The 16,366-nt window shown below is 47.3% G+C and overlaps 1 protein-coding gene across 2 annotated transcripts; it reads left to right on the forward strand.

Moving 5' to 3' along the window:
- The first annotated feature begins 135 nt into the window (after positions 1 to 135).
- GOSR2 (golgi SNAP receptor complex member 2) lies at positions 136 to 15,210 on the forward strand. 2 transcript variants are annotated; one of them, XM_014884831.2, is made up of 6 exons: positions 136 to 214; positions 1,810 to 1,874; positions 4,032 to 4,140; positions 5,413 to 5,545; positions 8,259 to 8,399; positions 12,330 to 15,210. In XM_014884831.2, the coding sequence occupies exons 1-6, from the start codon at positions 186 to 188 to the stop codon at positions 12,489 to 12,491; spliced, it is 639 nt and encodes a 212-aa protein (XP_014740317.1). In that variant the 5' UTR covers positions 136 to 185; the 3' UTR covers positions 12,492 to 15,210. The 2 variants fall into 2 exon arrangements, with proteins under 2 accessions (XP_014740317.1, XP_014740318.1); XM_014884832.2 differs by lacking the exon at positions 8,259 to 8,399.
- Positions 15,211 to 16,366: the final 1,156 nt, after the last annotated feature.

Raw genomic sequence — 16,366 nt, forward strand, 5'->3', positions numbered from 1 at the left:
CGCCCGAGCCCGGCCCCTCACGGCCCCTCCCGGCCCCGCCCCGCGCCCGCCACGCCGGTCCTGCAGCGCCCCCTGGCGGCCGCGCGGGGCGCAGGGGCGGGACCGCGGCCCGGGAGAGGCGGAAGCGGAAGCGGCGGGGCCGGAAGTGGCGGGAGGCGACGTGTGCGGAGCGGAGCCGGTGCGGGATGGAGGGGCTGTACCAGCAAACCAACAAGTGCGTGAGGGATCTGGGGGTGTGGGAGGGGTTCTGAAGGGCTGTACTAGCAAACCAACAAGTGCATGAAGGGTTGAAGGGTGTGAGGGGTTGTACCGTCACACCAACAAGTGCGTGAGGGATTGAGGGTTCTGAGGGGCTGTACCAGCACACCGACAAGTTTGTGAGGGGTTGAGGGGTGTGTGAAGGGCTGTACCAGCAAACCAGCGAGTGCGTGAGGGATCTGCGGTGTGTGAGGGGCTGTACCAGCACAGCAGCAAATTTTGAGGGATTGAGGGGTGTGTGAGGGGCTGTACCCCCACACCAGCAGTTGCTGAAGGGTGGAGGGTGACCCGCAAGCCCAGTGTGTGAGGCCGGCTCTGGGAGGAGCTCGGGCCGGGCCGGGCCGGGTGTGTGGGAGCCCAGGACCGACACCCCACAGGTCTCAGCGCCCTTTAAAAGCGTTTCCCATAAAATCCATCCCGGAGCGGGGCCCCGGGGGGAGCAGAACCCCGGGCCGTGTGTGCCACGTCAGCCCCGAGGGCTCGGCCGGCCCGGGGCACCGGCACCGGTGATTCCCGTTTATTGGTTTATTTAAAGCACGCCCGTTTATATGGATTTTTGCAGCAGGGTTTTTGAGGGGTCTGGCTGCCGCAGTTTAAACCACCACTGGAGGTGTGTCGCTCTTTGAGGATAAATCTCATATTTCACAGATTATGCCAGTCTGGAGAGGGAGGAGTGGTGTGGGAATTGCACAATAAGGCAAAAATTCTCGCAGTTCTGTTGCTAATCCCTATGGAATAACTCACGGGAAAGGGGCCAAAGGACACTGTTAACCAATATTTCAAATTTCCATGGTATTTTGCATCTTTGTGGGGCTCCGTTAAGGGTGGTGGGGTGGTAAGAGACTTGAATTGAATCTTGTATGGAATCATCATTTCTGTGTCATTAACTAATGATACAGAGTGACCCTGAAGGGAAGAGCAGGACATCCTGCTGGAGATCTGGAAATGCAGGAATGTAACAGCAGCTCTTATGGATATGGGGACTGATGTGTTGTTCCCATTTCTGTAGTGCCTTATTTTGTGATCATTAAATGGTGCAGGTTGGAAGGACTTTAAAGCCCATCTAGTTCCAGAATAATTTAACAACAATCGATATTTATTTTAACTTTGTTTTCCTATGCCACTGCTTGTCTAGCTACAGTAATTTTTTCTTATAATTACAAGCTTTCAATTTCACTTGATGCCTGTGAATTCACATGTTGTGAGACAGTGAAAATCATTCCTTATTCACCTTGTCCTCTTGGGTGTCTCCCCTCTGTCATCTCCAGACCAAGCTGAACAGCTGTTTCATGTGTTTTTCATTATCTTCACCTCGATTTCTGTTTTTAAATAAAGTTACTTTGTAGGTGCATATGAGGTGAGAGCACAGCTTGCTTCCTGCTGAGGACCTGGGCTGGTGGTCAGGGATGGGCTGTCTGCTCTGACAGTGTGTTGCTGATTCCTGTGCTGTTCTAAAAAGTGCATTCCAGTAAAACAAGCTGAAAAGTGAGGTGCTGGAAATGATTTTATGGCTGTTAACTGACTTTTCTGTTCATTTTCATCTCCTGACAGGCAGGTCCATGAGGTCCAGTCTTACATGGGACACCTGGAGACTTCAGACAAAGAGTCAGTGCACTGTAAGTAATGAGTGAAGGGAGGGAGGTTTATTTAGTTTGCATCTTTAACTTTGTATGCCTGCTCATTAAATTTACAGTCATTATTGGAACAAATTTAACTCCAGAGTCATTGTGATCAGCTGCTGTGACACATCACCAATTCAGAATGCATTGAAATTGTATTGCTGTTTAACTTCAATAAGGTGATGTTTGTTGGAGTGTGTAAAAGAGAGATCAGAATGCAGAAATCAAATTAAAACCTTTAGATAAATTAAAGTATATTAAGCCACTCCCATGACCATCTTGACAGATGCTTTGTATGAGGACAGAGCAGAAAAGACAGGACAAGAATTTGCTTCATCTTCCTGTTACAGTTCTCTAACTGACAGTGCTGGCTGTGGATGCTTTAATGTCATGCTAGAATGCCAGATTTTTGGTGCTGTTAGATTTTGGAACTCATGGTCAGGGTGTCTGTGCAGGCCTTTAGCACAAACAGATTAAAAACCTCCACATTGATGCACTCATGGAGGTTTTTGAACACCTTGAATGAATGAACGCCTTGGTGTGGACAGAACTGCAGGCTGGGAACATCCCTGGGCTGGTTTGTGAGGAGCTCACAAAGCTGAGAGATGTGACTGTGCCTGCCCTGCTCTGTGGTTACTCCCTGAGCATCCACCAGCTGGCAGCTTTCCCCTAAAGATGCTCAGTGCAGTTTTGGGGAAAACGCTGGGATTTTGTGTGCAGGAACTTAAGCAGGATGCTCCTGCCATTCCTGCTGCATCAGTCAGAACCTGTCATTCCACCTACTAGGGGAAGTGTGTAGAACCATTAGGTCTGAAATTGCCTCAGTCAATTTGGACTATAACCCTGTGTTCATAAATGACTGTAATAATGAGATGCTCTGATATGTGTGGCAGGACTTTTTACCCCAGTGCAGAATTGGCAGATGTATTTTGGACCTGTGTTTGAACCCTTAATTCCTGCATGAGTCACTAATAATGGGTTTCATCAGGAACTTTGATGTGAAAGGATACTGCATTGACTGGATGCATTTCTGCACATGTTCACTGACTTCTCTTACTTAAACACATTGGTGAAGCATGACTGGGCTCTAGGAAGGGCTGTGATATCAAAAAATAACAACTTACTAATTCTGATTGTGGTTTTTGTGGTGGTTATGCTACTCCTTCTACAATGCCAGACTTCCCAGGCTGCTGTTTGTTGGGGGTGATTTTGAAAGTCCTGAAAATTAGTAAAACTTGCCATTTTGCTTCTATTGCTTGAGACCATTTCAAGAGATAGGGTTGTAGTTTACATAGTTTATAGTCACTTCATCAGTTTACATAGTTAATGGATGAATAAAGATATGTATTTCCTCTCTATAAAGAGATCTGTATTTCTCCCTATATAAAGATACTAGTGTGTATTTCAGAATTTATGGAAAACAGGATTATCCATGGTTGAAGAGCAGGAATAGGGGCTAGAAAATGAAACTTGCAGTTTGCCTTTTCCAACTTTGAGCAAATAGTCCCTTCTTGCTCAGAAAAATGTGTAGTGGTGTAGTTTGGCCTGACAGAAGTTGCTGTAACTGTCTGTCAGCTCCCCTGTGTTGAGTTCAGCTGCAGTAATTGATGGAGAGATGGATTAGGACAATTTGATAGATTTGTCTCTGGATGTGAGTCAGTCACTCTGGCTCTGTGAGAGCCAGGGCAACGACAAGGCTGTGTGTGCTCTCTGCTTCCCTGGCTGCTGCTGAGTTGTTTTCTGGAAAGTCCTGATATGTGCAGTAGTTGGCAGGTGGTTGATGATGCTTCTCTGTGTTCTTGTGACAGCAAATCCTGCTGAGGGAGCAGGAGGGGGCTGCAGGGTGAATGTGGGGGCTTGAAATCCTAATTCATGGAGCTAGCTGATGGGGAAAGAGGCTCAGATGGATGGAATGAGCAGGGGCTTTCCTAGCTGCCTTCTCAGAGGAGGGGGGAAAGGTGAGAGTGTCAAATTACTGAGGTAGAGAAGTGACATTTCATTATATTTATAGTTCTCAGTTACCTAACTATTTTCATCCAGTAAAGATTTGCATCTATCATGTTTTACATACTGCTTTGAATGCTTTTGAGCATTTGCCTTCATCAGATTGCAGTTGTCTAATTCAAATCAAACCCTGTTTTTATTTCCTTGCAGTGGTAGAAAATGAGATTCAGGCAAGAATAGACAACATATTCAGCAACTTGGAACGTCTGGAAATCCTGTCCAGCAAAGAACCTCCCAACAAGAGGCAGAGTGCCAAACTGTGAGTTCACTGCTCTGCTGTGATTGTGCAGGGTAGTCTTTGTAATTGTTTTAATTAAATTTATTGAAGCACTTGGCCTTTTGATTTGTGTGAAATCTTTATATTTTGCATAACTGATCTCTGTCCTCTACAGTAGCAAAATTGAGGCACAGAGGCAAAATCACTTTCCTGCATTTAACCCCAGGATCATGAGAATCATTAAAGTTGGAAAAGGCCTCAAAGATCATCAAGCCCAGACTGGTGATGCAGCTGCATTCATGGCTCTGTTCTCAGATGAGCACAACATGCACTTGGATGCTCTCTCTGTCACTTTCTTTTAATGGCATTTGTGGAGGTAGAGAGTAAAATTCCTTCATTCAGTGTCATTTTTCTCTAGGCCATTTTCCAGGCTGTTGGTGACTGAAATAAAGAGGTTTCTAAAGCTAGCAATAGTTTGAGCAGGAGGTTGGACCACAGACATCAGGACTTGCTGTTCTTAATTAATTCTGTGACTCAGTTATTAATGTTTGGTCCAAAATGCCCTTGTGGAAAGTAGGGGTGGGTTTCATGTCACCTGTATTAATGAAAGAGGCCAGTATCTGAAATAGTCATTGATTTCTTTGTAGAATCCTGGAATGGTTTGGGTTGGAAGGGGCCTTAAAGATCAGTTCCAACCCTTGCCATGGGCAGAGACACCTTCCACTAGACCAGGATAGTCTGGTGATCAAACATTAAATTTTATCAATCATTTCATCAGGGCCAGTGGAGATCTGGACAGGATTTGTTCCAACCCAGTGGAGATGTCTGAGGTGTCTCCTGTATTGCCCACTGACTTTTGAGCTCCTTTTAATAAAACCTCGAAGTTCAGAACATGATGCTAATTAAAGAAAGTTGAAAGCATCATCTTTTATGTGAAGGGAAAGGGTCATAAAATAGAACCTGTACAAATCCTACTATCTTTCCAAATCTGTGTTAAATGAGGAATGGATACAGTTATATAACACCTGAAGAGACAATCCATGGCATAGGATGTCCAAGGCAGCTCAGGAGTTCTGCTTCACATTCTGTCATTAGCCTGGAGGCTAAATAATTGATGAAAATGAACAATCACCTGTGAAATAATCACCTGTGAAGTAGAGAAATGAGACAGGGAAGATGTAGGTGTGGAATTTCAGCCTGCATCTTGTAGAGAAGTAGAACCCATGATTCCTTGTTAGTCGTGGCTGTTAATTTGCGATGCTCCTTTGCTCATACAGAAAAGCAGAGTGGTTTTGTGTTGCTGGTTCTTTGCAGGCGAGTGGACCAGCTGAAATACGATGTGCAGCACCTGCAGACAGCCCTGAGGAACTTCCAGCACCGGCGCTACCTGCGGGAGCAGCAGGAGCGGCAGCGCGAGGAGCTGCTGGCCCGCACCTTCACCACCAACGTAAATATCCCTGCTGGGGCTCTCTGCGCTCCAGCAGCTCACACCCAGCAGGGGGAGGCAGGCAGCACTGCTGCGAGCTGCTCTGAGTGACAGCAAGGTAGAGAGCAATCAGAATATGTGGGGATAAAGTACAGCTCTCGTGAGGAAAAGCTGGGCTCTTACGGCAGCAGGAAAAGGCTCCAGAAGCTGCTGCTCCTGTTTTATCCAGTGCAGTTCCACCTGGATTTATATAGCAAATGTAAAAGGGTCAGTGAGGTGGGTACCAAAGTGTACATTTCACTTGGATTTGTGTTAAATGTCTGCCAAATCCTGAGATCTGTGAAAAGCCTGACTTCTACACTCCCCACTGGCAGCAGGTGTCAGCAAACTTCACTGAAGCCAGACACAAATCACACAGCTGGGACAAAGCCCTTGCTTTTTGCCTAGAAATGAGTCCAGATTTTGTAATAACATGAATGTGTTCCACCTCTTCTTGTTAGTTCCTCCATTGGGAAGTCCCCCCAGTGCAAATTCCTGGAGGAATTTTGCTCTGTATAATGTAGGCTTCTTTCAGATTGCACTTTTCTGCAACTGTAAAGTCAGTCTTAGGGGTTGTTTTTTTTGGGGGGGGGAGTTTTGTTTGTTTTTGTTTGGATTGGGGTTTTTGTTATATTTTTGTTTTGTTTGTTTTGTTTTTTTTAATACTATTTTAAAATTTTTGTTGGATTTCTCTCTTTATTTCCCTTCTTTGTTAGAGGTTTCTTACCTAACATTTATTATCTGTGTTTTCAGTCATTGTCAAGGCAAGAAAGAAAGAATGTGAGCAATCCTAATTAACTGAAATTTTGGCAGTTGGATGCATTTCTCAAAAACTGCCATAAAGATAATGTTTGGTATTTTGCTGGCTACTTCAAAATTATAAACAAGGCTTGAAAGAAGCACTGCAATTTGTTATTTTTAACACTGTGGTGTTTCCCTGCAAGTAGGGACAAGTTTTCCTACAGGAAAATTTGCTGTTCAGAAGCAAAAGCTGTTTGAGTGGAGCAGTTTTAAAGAGCAGTAGCAAGCTTACAGATGCAAAATATAGAGCAAATGAGTTATTTTCTCGTTCAGATGTTGAAAGGTATCGTAGATGAAAAGAAAATATACAGTTACTTTGTATTTCTTTTTACCTTACAACAAAAATGTGGCCTTAAAATGATCCTTTAATAGGAAAATAATGATTTATTTATTAGTTATCAGCCTGTCTTGGTTACAGTTTTCCACAGTTCCTAGTCATATACTCCCCTATTCTATCAGAGATGTCAGCTGAGTGTGTGAGTAAATCACTGGAACATCCAGAACAGCTTTTGGAAGCTGTAGCAGTGTTCTGAACAGTTGGCTTAATTCAGAGTTAAGAGTGCTCTTTATCTTTAAAGCCTCTCCTTGTGCCTGGAGAAAATCACAGGCAGCAAAACTGAGCTCGGTGCTGTCCTGTCTCCTTGGGAGGGGGCTCACAAATCTACTGCTCTATTTTTATAGCTGCTTTATAGGGGATAAAAAAACCCTTGTACAGAAATGAAATCTTCTGGTTTGAATGAAGGCTGTTAAATATCTGGAATAGGAGCCATTCACATGGAAATCTAAGTGCTTCTGCTCAGACACTTGTGTGAGCCTTGGTGCTGCATTCACAGGGGCCCAGGTTTGTGTGTTCTGTCACAGCCCCTTCATCCAGGGCCCCTGAGAGCTCTGTCCCTGATTCTTCCTTCTCCACAAGGAGCTGAACCCCTGCCCAGGCAGGGCTACACCACACCTTGGGTCGTACATGGCATTTTCAGATGAACATTTGGTGTTTTTACCATTCTGCTGTGTGTGTGTGTCACCTGCAGCTGCTGGCACATGGAGTGCCATTCCTTCACTGTGAATTCTGCCTTGGGCTGGTTCTTGTTCTGAGTACCAGGAGCAGGTGATCAGTGTTCCCAGCACTTCCCCTCACCCCAGTTCCTGCTCTGAACCATGGGGGAGCCATTTCCTTGCCTCTCTGAATGGTGTGGAGTCCAGAGGACAGTGACCTGGGGGCCTTTGGCAGACAGGGGTGATCCCATCCCTGCCCTCCTGTGCAGTCTAGAGTTTTACCTTGTTATTTCCACTTCAAGATTCCCAGTTCCTAGCTGAGTGAATGCATCTTTTCTGAAAAAAACATGAAAAATATTAATTTTATTAATTTTTTTTAAGTAGGGCCCTGGGTGAGTGAGCCAGAGCTCAGGGAAGCAGGCCCATGTCTGTTTGCACTATTTTGCACTATTTTGTAAATGTTTGGAATGTCATCTCCAAACATTTTTTCAGGCCTTTTGTTGCTCAGAAATGTGTGAAATCTTCCACAAGTCTTTCACTTGCAGTGATCAATGACTAAGCACCTTCTTGGTGTTTAACACCTTGTTAAACACCTTCTGTTAGCTTTGATGTTCTCTCCTGCAGTACCCTTTCCTACTGAGATGATAAAAATTTTCTGCTTTTTCTCTTTTCATCCTTGAGATCTCATTGCAGTTGAGCAGCTGCTCAGCTTTGCCTTTTGGCTTCCTCCTTATCTTCTCTAAATGACACTTTTCACTCAAATATCAATGTTGTATTTCGAATCATTATTTAAAAACAGTGTAAGCACAGTCCTCCCAGTCGTGCTGGGTTTTGGCCCTGTGTGCTGGTGCATGCTGTGTTTGTGAGTGAGCAGGTAACTGAGCCCCTGCTTTCCCCACAGGACTCTGACACCACCATCCCGATCGACGAAACCTTGCAGTTTAATGAATCCCTGCAGAGTGCCCACCGAGGCATGGATGAGCTTATTGGCAGTGGCACCAGCATCCTGGCGGGGCTGAGGGACCAGAGAGTCACATTAAAGGTGGGGGCATCATTTTTTACCAGAAAGTCCCCACATTTTTCTGTGTTCATGCTGACCAGGCTGAGTAAAATCAATATATGTGTTGTTTCAGTACATTGCTCCGAGCTGAGGATGCTGGAAAGGCCCAAAGTTCAACAACTTGAAATCTTTGCATTTTACCATCCTGTTAGTAATACCTTCATGATCTCTTGGGGCTGGCTGGTCCTCACCCGTGGGGCAGCATCTGGAGTGCTGAATGCTGTGTTTGTTTTTCTGTGGTTGGTGGTTGTTTTTTTGTTGAGGTTCAGGAGGGGCAGTAACTGGCTGGCAGGGAGATACTGGTTCAGGTGAGCATCACTGAGAGCAGCCACAAAGCTGGTGGAGAGCACTGGTGATTAAGATTAGCAATAAAGGTAGTGCACCTCAACAATCTCTCCTTCCCTGCTGATAACAGCTGCATTTCTGCATGTCTCTTCATAGCAAATATTTGTCTTTTATTTTACAGACTGCTCAAAATGATGGTCAATTCTCAGTGAAAAGCTCAAGGATGCAAAAAACTTTTTAATAAGAAGTATGTGGGGAAAAACTGGACTTGTGAAAAATGTAGGGAGATGCCTGTCTGTTGTATTCGTCTTCTGATGGGGATAACTGCTGTTCTCAGTTTTGAGACACTGCTTTGTTTTGGGATATATTTGCCAGATTTAGGCATTTTTAATGACATCAATCCCAGATTTGGTCAGGTGTGTCACACCTGCAGCTCCATGGTGTGGCAGGCAGTGCAAGCCTGGTCTGCACTGCAACTGGCACTCGGGAGCTGAGCTGGGTGTGCTCGGGCACTTTGCTGTCCTGACCCCAGGGTTTCAGGCTGCCTGGTGTTCCCTGAACCCTGCACAGGGTCCAAAGCAGGGCTGCAGCTCCTTCTCTGCTCCCTAGTCTGGTGACCAGGCTCTGCACCCACAGATCTTACATGGAGACATTAAAGCAGAACTTGAAGCTGAGTTTTTTCCAAGATGAGGTTTAGCTTCTGGTTCAGGTCACTTGTTCATGACCTGGTGAGTATGGATTTGTTTTAAGACAAGGTCTATTCCTAGAAAAACCTTGAAGAAAACTCAAGTGGGTGGTTCAGTGTTCATTGCAGAGGAATGGTGTTGCTGAGTAGTCTGGCCACAGGAGTGGTGGGCACAGGGAGGGGTTCTGCTGCCAGCTCATGAGGAAAAGGCTGGAAGGACTCATTACTAGTGCTGGGAGAAGATTAGGGTTGTGAATGCTTTGTGGAAAGAGCACCTTCCTTGAAGTTCCTGCATCCCTGAGAGGATTGTGGACATTTGTCCACCATGTTGAGCACTGGGTTGCTTTGGTGGCTGATCACATTGGCCTGGAGCTTCCAATCATCAGTGTCCCTGTGCTGCACACAGGGAATTGCAGTTGATTCTCCAGGCTGGGAAATCACTGATCCAAAGGAATGTCTCATGAGGGACTGGATGAAACACATGGATTCTGGAGGGTTCCTGAGAAGAAGGGGCATCCCACCACAGGAGAGCTCAGCAGTTCCAGAGGAGCCCTGGCAGGACCTGGTGCCCTGCAGGGATGAGGAAATGCTGTTCCCTGTAGTAGCACCAGTCCTGGCTGCTTTTGCAGGCTGGCAGTGACTGCCTGCTTCCTGCTGGCTCTCCCTGGGCCTCCTGGCTCTCCTCCAGCCTTTGCCAGGCAGGGGAGCTCTGGGCCAGCCCTGCATCAGGGAATTGCTGGGTGTCTGTCTGTGGCTGCTGATACACACAGTCTGTGCTTTCAGGGCATGTTCCTGGGTGTTCAGGGGGATGCTGTTTCTCCCTGGCAGGTGAAGAAATGTCTGCTCATGTTCCTTTTCCCCTTAACTCAGTTTTTGTTACACTGACACAGACTTTGTTGCCTGAGAACATCTGGCAGAAGCAGCTGATGTAGAGACAGCTTATAAAGAGAAATGGGTTAATGTGGTTAATGTGGAATCATGGAACATCCCTTGTTGGAAGGGCCTCTCAAGGATCATTGATCCAGCTCCTGGCCCTGCACAGACACCCCAACAACCCCACCCTGAGCATCCCTGGCAGCGCTGTCCAAACACTCCTGGAGCTCTGGCAGCCTCGGGGCTGGGACCATTCCCTGGGGAGCCTGGGCAGTGCCAGCATCCAATGCAGGAAGAGTCTTTTCCTGATTTCCAACCTAAGCCTCCCCCGGCCCAGCTCCAGCTCTTTCCTGGCCTCTGTCCCTGTCACAGAGCAGAGACCAGAGCTGCAGCCCCCAGGGAGGTCTGACCTCAGTCCCCTCTGCTCCAGGTGAAAAACTGACTTCAGCTGCTCCTCCTACAGCCCCTCCAGACCCTTCCCCACCCTCCTGTCCCTCCTGTGGACACTAATAGCTTCATTCTCTGTAACTTTGTGTATATTGGGTATAAATAGACAGGTATGGAATAAATATTCCTAGATTGTCACTTTAACTGATCCAGTTGTACAATTCTACTGTTCCATGACTGCAAGAATTGAAGAGTTTTCCCTTTCTATTGTTTGCTTTCATTTTAAAGCTTCATATTTGGTTTCTGTTCTCCCAGCAAGGTTTGGTTTTGTTCTAAAGCACTGTGAAAGGATTCTGCAGAGACAGGGAGGTGCTGAGCCTGAGAGCAGTCTGCAGAGGGTTAATAGGAGGGGTAGGAACTGGGGAAAATGGATTATGTAGGACTGGCTGAGACACAGCCGGACTTCAGTGAAGGGCCTGAATTACCTTGAACACAAGACACTGATGATGTAGTTAGGTATTGCAAATTTGTGTTTTATGGACTGAGAAACTTCTGCATGTGGGTCTAAATAGTTGGTCTAAATTCTGTCCTTGGGGAGCCTTCCTGGCTTCTTGAGTCAAGTTTATACTCTAAACAATTGCCAATTTTCACTCTTTTAAGACCAAAAATAATGTGGACTATAGAAGAGAGGTTGAAGTTTTTATTTCAAAGTCAAAGCATGGAATTCAGCACTGTGGTGGGGATCTGTGCTGCTGACCTGGCTCAGAGGTGAATGCAGTGTTAGAGCATCCTGAAGTGGGGTGTTCTGTCAGGGATAGCCCGGGTGTCACTGTGAGGGACTGTCCATTGGGCCTGGTGTGGCAGGGCCCCTCCTGGGGTGTGAGGAGGGTCCTGGCCAGTGTCTGGCTGTGGCTCTGTGCTCTGCCCATAGGGGGGTCACTGTTTCCAGCTTTCCTTCTCACCTCCTGTGCCATCGGGACTTTGCAGCCCTGAGTCCTCCCCCTTCTCCCCACTCAGGGCAGTATCCCACCCTGACTGTGCCTGGAGCACGTCTCTGTGCCTGTATTTCACACTGTTTCCTCCAACCACTGCCCTGAAATAAGGCAGGAGGATTGCTGTTGTGTCCCTGCTGCTGATGTAATGGTGGCATCCATATTCCTAATAATACCAGGTGTCCTGCCTGCAGCACCCTGTGCTTTTCTGTGGAAGGATTTCAGGAAATGGCATTAATTATCTGCCTTTTTTCTGCTATTTATCTTGCAAGTGTCTGGACCTTCTCAGTCTCTGTTGGTATGAACTGTACTTCAGCAAGGGGAACTCTGCACAAAACCTTGGCTGGTCAGAGCTCTTTTTAGACTGTGACTGGAACAGGACCAGGAGAACTCTCACTCCTCCCTAAGGAATGCATTTTTCTGAGACATTTTTTTATCTTGTCTCTGTCCAGACAGATTGTTTTGTGTCTTTTAACCATGTTCCTGTTCATGTGTATGAATTAATTAGCTTGCAGTTGTTTCCAGGGTCCTGTGGCCACCTCCTGTAGAATGGTAGGGATGGTTGGCTGAGAGAAGTTCCATGGATTAGAATCCATCACTCCTCACCCATGATGAAATACTCTTGGACTGTGGAATAGGAAGGCTCAGAGCATGAGGGTGACTGTGTCTTTGGTGTGTTGTTGTCCTCAGGGCACTCACAAGAAGATCCTGGACGTTGCCAACATGCTGGGCCTGTCCAACACGGTGATGCGGCTGATCGAGAAGCGCGCCTTCCAGGACAAGTTCCTCATGCTGGGGGGGATGGCCCTGACCTGCCTCATCATGTTCCTTGTTGTGCAGTACCTGACATGAGCTGCTGGCCTGCAAGAGGACTGTCTCCAGGACTGACTGTCCTCTGGGTGCTGCTTTGGATGAGCCCTTCCCGTGGACTTCAGAGTTTACAAATCCCACTCGGCCAGTGTCACATGGAAAGCACGTCGGGAAATGGATCTGTGTGGGGACACTTGTGCTTGAGAATGGCCCTGTGAAAGTAACCCCTGGCCTTTACTGCTCTCCCCTCAAGCCTGCGGGTCTAATGGTCTGGTTAATAGGAAGCAGAAGTGAACATTGTGCCCAGCTGTAGCAAGGCAAGCGTGTCCCTTTGGGCACACAGGGATGGGAGGATGCAAAGGCACCGCCCAGGATGCAGCGATCTTTGCTGTGCTGGCCAGCACCCACCTGAGCCCTGCATTTTGCAGTGCAAGAATGGCACAGAGAATTTCACAGTGTTCATTGGCCTGAACTCAGCCTGTGGGACTGAGTGTGCAAAAAGAGTTGGGAAGTGAAGGGCTCCCATCTGTGGTTCCATTTGCTTGGAGGAGGAGGATTTGTGGGGGAAGAGTCTTAGAACACGGTTATAACCTCAGTTAACTTCACACACAGTATTACCCAGCACAGATCTCCCTGGTTTAGGCTGAAATGCTGCTCTGCTCATCTGAGGAATGTTCTGGTACCGCTCTCTGCCCTGCTGCTTCCCAGGGGATGCTCAGTGCCACATTCCTCCTGCTTCCACTGGGATGCACATCAGACCTGTGGCATCTCCCTGGGCCTCCTGCCAAATCCAGCCTCCAAGACTGACATTTCTAATGCTGGAGCACAGAGGTTTGGGGAACTGTGTTCATTTCCTGAGCTGCTGGCTGGGTTTGGGGTTCTGGAGCTGGAACTTTTGAGTGGATGGAGCAGGTGAGACCCCTGTGCTCCCTGGAGGTGTGGGATTGTTCACAGAGCTGGAGCAGGTTCCGCACACAAGAGGAACAGTGGGATCAGCACAATAGGCCTGGCACTGAAAATCAACTCAGGAGAGTTTCCTCAAGTCTGTGCCTTGGGCTGGTGATGTCCCCATCCTTGGGAAGGGCATTTCCCGTGGTCCCCTGTGCACTGGGGAGTTACTGTGAAGGACACTCAGGTGTCACCTCCTGGGGGTGCTGCTGGCTCACACTCGTCCCCTTGGGGTCGTTCCCTGTCCCAGTGAAACACTGGAGCTGTGAGATCCTAATCTCAGTCCAGCTCTGCTTCCCCTGCAGCCTGGGGGTGTGATAGAGGGGCCATCCTGGGATTTTGGGCATCATCCATTTCAATCACCCTGCAGATCCATTCCCATCCCCATGTGTGACAGTGGCACAGATGTGTCATATCCAGCTGATGTAGCCTCATGCTGGCAATTCCTTCCCTGTTTCCTGTCTGGAATGGTTGTGGGTCTCTGGGTTAGTAACTAATCACAAGTTCTACATTCTGTCCTCACTGCACTGAGCTTTGCTTTCATTATCTGGCCTGTTGCAAACTGGGAGAAAGGTTTAATAACTGAAAAAGTTTTAGAAGGAATTTGAGGGAATATGGGCCATGAAACAGAGCCATGCTGGTGACCAGAGCTGGGGTAGGGCCCAGCCAGACACCTGGAATGATCATGGCCCCTGTTCATGGGCTTCTCCATGTGCTTGCTACTTCTGAAGTGTTTCCTGCTCTTGGAGTTCCCCATTTGTCCAGGTTTTCCAAGGAAATACTGTAGCACAGCAAACACGAAAACTGGTTTTCATTTGAGCCCAAGGGAGTAAGGAATTAAAAAGAAAAGAGGGAATCTGCAGTGATGGAGCATCTGTCTTGCTGTGTAATAGAAATCATAAATACAAATTTGCCTGAAATTTAGTTTGGATATGAAATCTGATGGATTCAGCCCTAGAGAGGGCAGCCAAGCACTTGCAAGGGGTCCCTGGCAAATCTCAGTTCTGATGAACTGATCCAATTCCACTGGATTTTACAGTGTTGGGGTTTAGGGTTTAAGGCTCTCATTGTTTAAAGTTTCTGCAGTTGTGACCTGGTGTAGCAGGGCTTGTCTTACACCAAGGTGGGACTCTTTCCTTTTGGGCTGTGGTAGAGCCATAAGATACTTGGAACTGGATTCTTTTTCTGTTTCTGAGCCTAGCTTGGCATTTTAATAGATGCTTTCCTGTTGATTTATTTTGTCTTCTGGAGTCTCCTTGTCCCTGCACAGGCTGATTTCCCCTTGGTGAGCCAAGTGTCCTTGCTACCCATGGCATCCAAAGGTGACACCTGGGGCTTGAAGGAACTGGATTTGGGGACATCAGACATGTTTGTAGTGCCTGCAAAGTCCAGAGGAATTTCCAAGGGCATTTCAGGTGGTTTGTGTGAACCCAAAATCCTCCATTGCAGTGGGACATGGCAGGGACACGGGTGGTTCCTTCAAGCCCCACATCTCCCCTTGGGATGCAGTGGGACATGAGCTGGAGCCCTGGTGGGATTGTGGGCCCTGCTGAAGGAAATGAGCTGGAGCTGGAGCCCTGGAGGCTTTGCTGCTGTAGCTTGGTGGAGTTTCCTTCCTCACTGAACACCTCACTTCTGCTTCCAAACTGTGGCACGAGTTCCAGCTCTGGGCTGAGCTGCTCTCTCAGGAGGGGACTCTGGGAATTCAGTTGCCTCTGGAATAAACTTTTTACCAGTATTTTATACATAAAGGAGCAAGGGTGGGACATGATTCATGTGATGTTCTGTGAATAAAGATTTTTTTCAACCAAAATGACATTGTTTATTTTTTACCTTAGATGTCGGGGCCAAAATAAACAAGCAGGACCAGTTCCAGGACTGATCCTGGTTCACTGTGGGTGGAGGAGGGGTCTGCAGGGGAGGGGGGCTCCCATTTGGGTCACAGTAGGAAATGGGTCCCACTGCCCTGGGATTGGAAAGAGAAGGAGCCTGGGCTGGCTGTGCTGGACCTCACTGAGGTGAGAGGAAATGTTGGATTTGTCTTTACAAACAAGCCGTGGATCTGCTGGTAAGACTACCACTGAGAGATAAACAATGGGATGGATTCCACTGATTGATGAATGGAAAGAGATATATGCCTTTACAAACAAACTGTAGGGCTGCTGATAAATGAAATTGGATATCGAAAGATGAAAGAAGCAACGGGGAAAAACTATGAATTCTATAAGAATTAAAAATTAGAAGGGAGGGTTATACATTAGATGGGAATTTCAGGTATCAGGCGTTCCGGGAAGTCTGTACTTCTCAAGTACCTCAGCCAATGGGAAAGAGGGAAATGTGGGTGGGAAATTGGGATAAAAAGGGAGAGGCTGTGTCCTCCAAAAATTGGAGAGATCCCAGGGGAATGTCCCATGGCCTCTCCCTTTATTCGAATAAAGCAAAAAGGACTCCTCTGTCTCCTTTTTGGACATAAACCTCTGGTGTTTGTGGATTAATTTTCCTGACCCTGGTCAGCCTGGGGGGATGTGCCAGGCTGGGACAGCCCCAGAGCTTGTGGTGCAAGGGAGCTGGACATGGGTGGGTGATGGAACAGGAGTGGGGGCAGCTGGGGGCACATCCAGGCCCTTGCTGTGCTCTGCCCACTGCCCCTGACAGGGACCAGACCTTCCTCCCTCGCTCCCTGCCAGTGATGCAGGTGAGGGGCTTCTAATTAAGAGAAGTGAAGGAAGAACTTGGAGGGCAAAATGTGGCTGATAAAGTTGATAAAGAGATAGTAGATTTAAAATGTGAGATCAAGGGCTTGGATTATCTTGCTCTTGCTCTTAAATTCTGTTTTGAAGTAATTCCATTCCCCACAGCTACAAAACACTTATTAAATCAGAAAATACCGAGCAAGGAATGCAGAAAGTTGTCAGTGCTGTGAGTTTGAACTTGCTGCAGAAGTGGGGCCAGCCCGTGGCACTGCTGGG

This window comes from Sturnus vulgaris, chromosome 27 (assembly GCF_052056855.1).
Source record: "Sturnus vulgaris isolate bStuVul1 chromosome 27, bStuVul1.hap1, whole genome shotgun sequence".
Taxonomy (NCBI): domain Eukaryota; kingdom Metazoa; phylum Chordata; class Aves; order Passeriformes; family Sturnidae; genus Sturnus; species Sturnus vulgaris.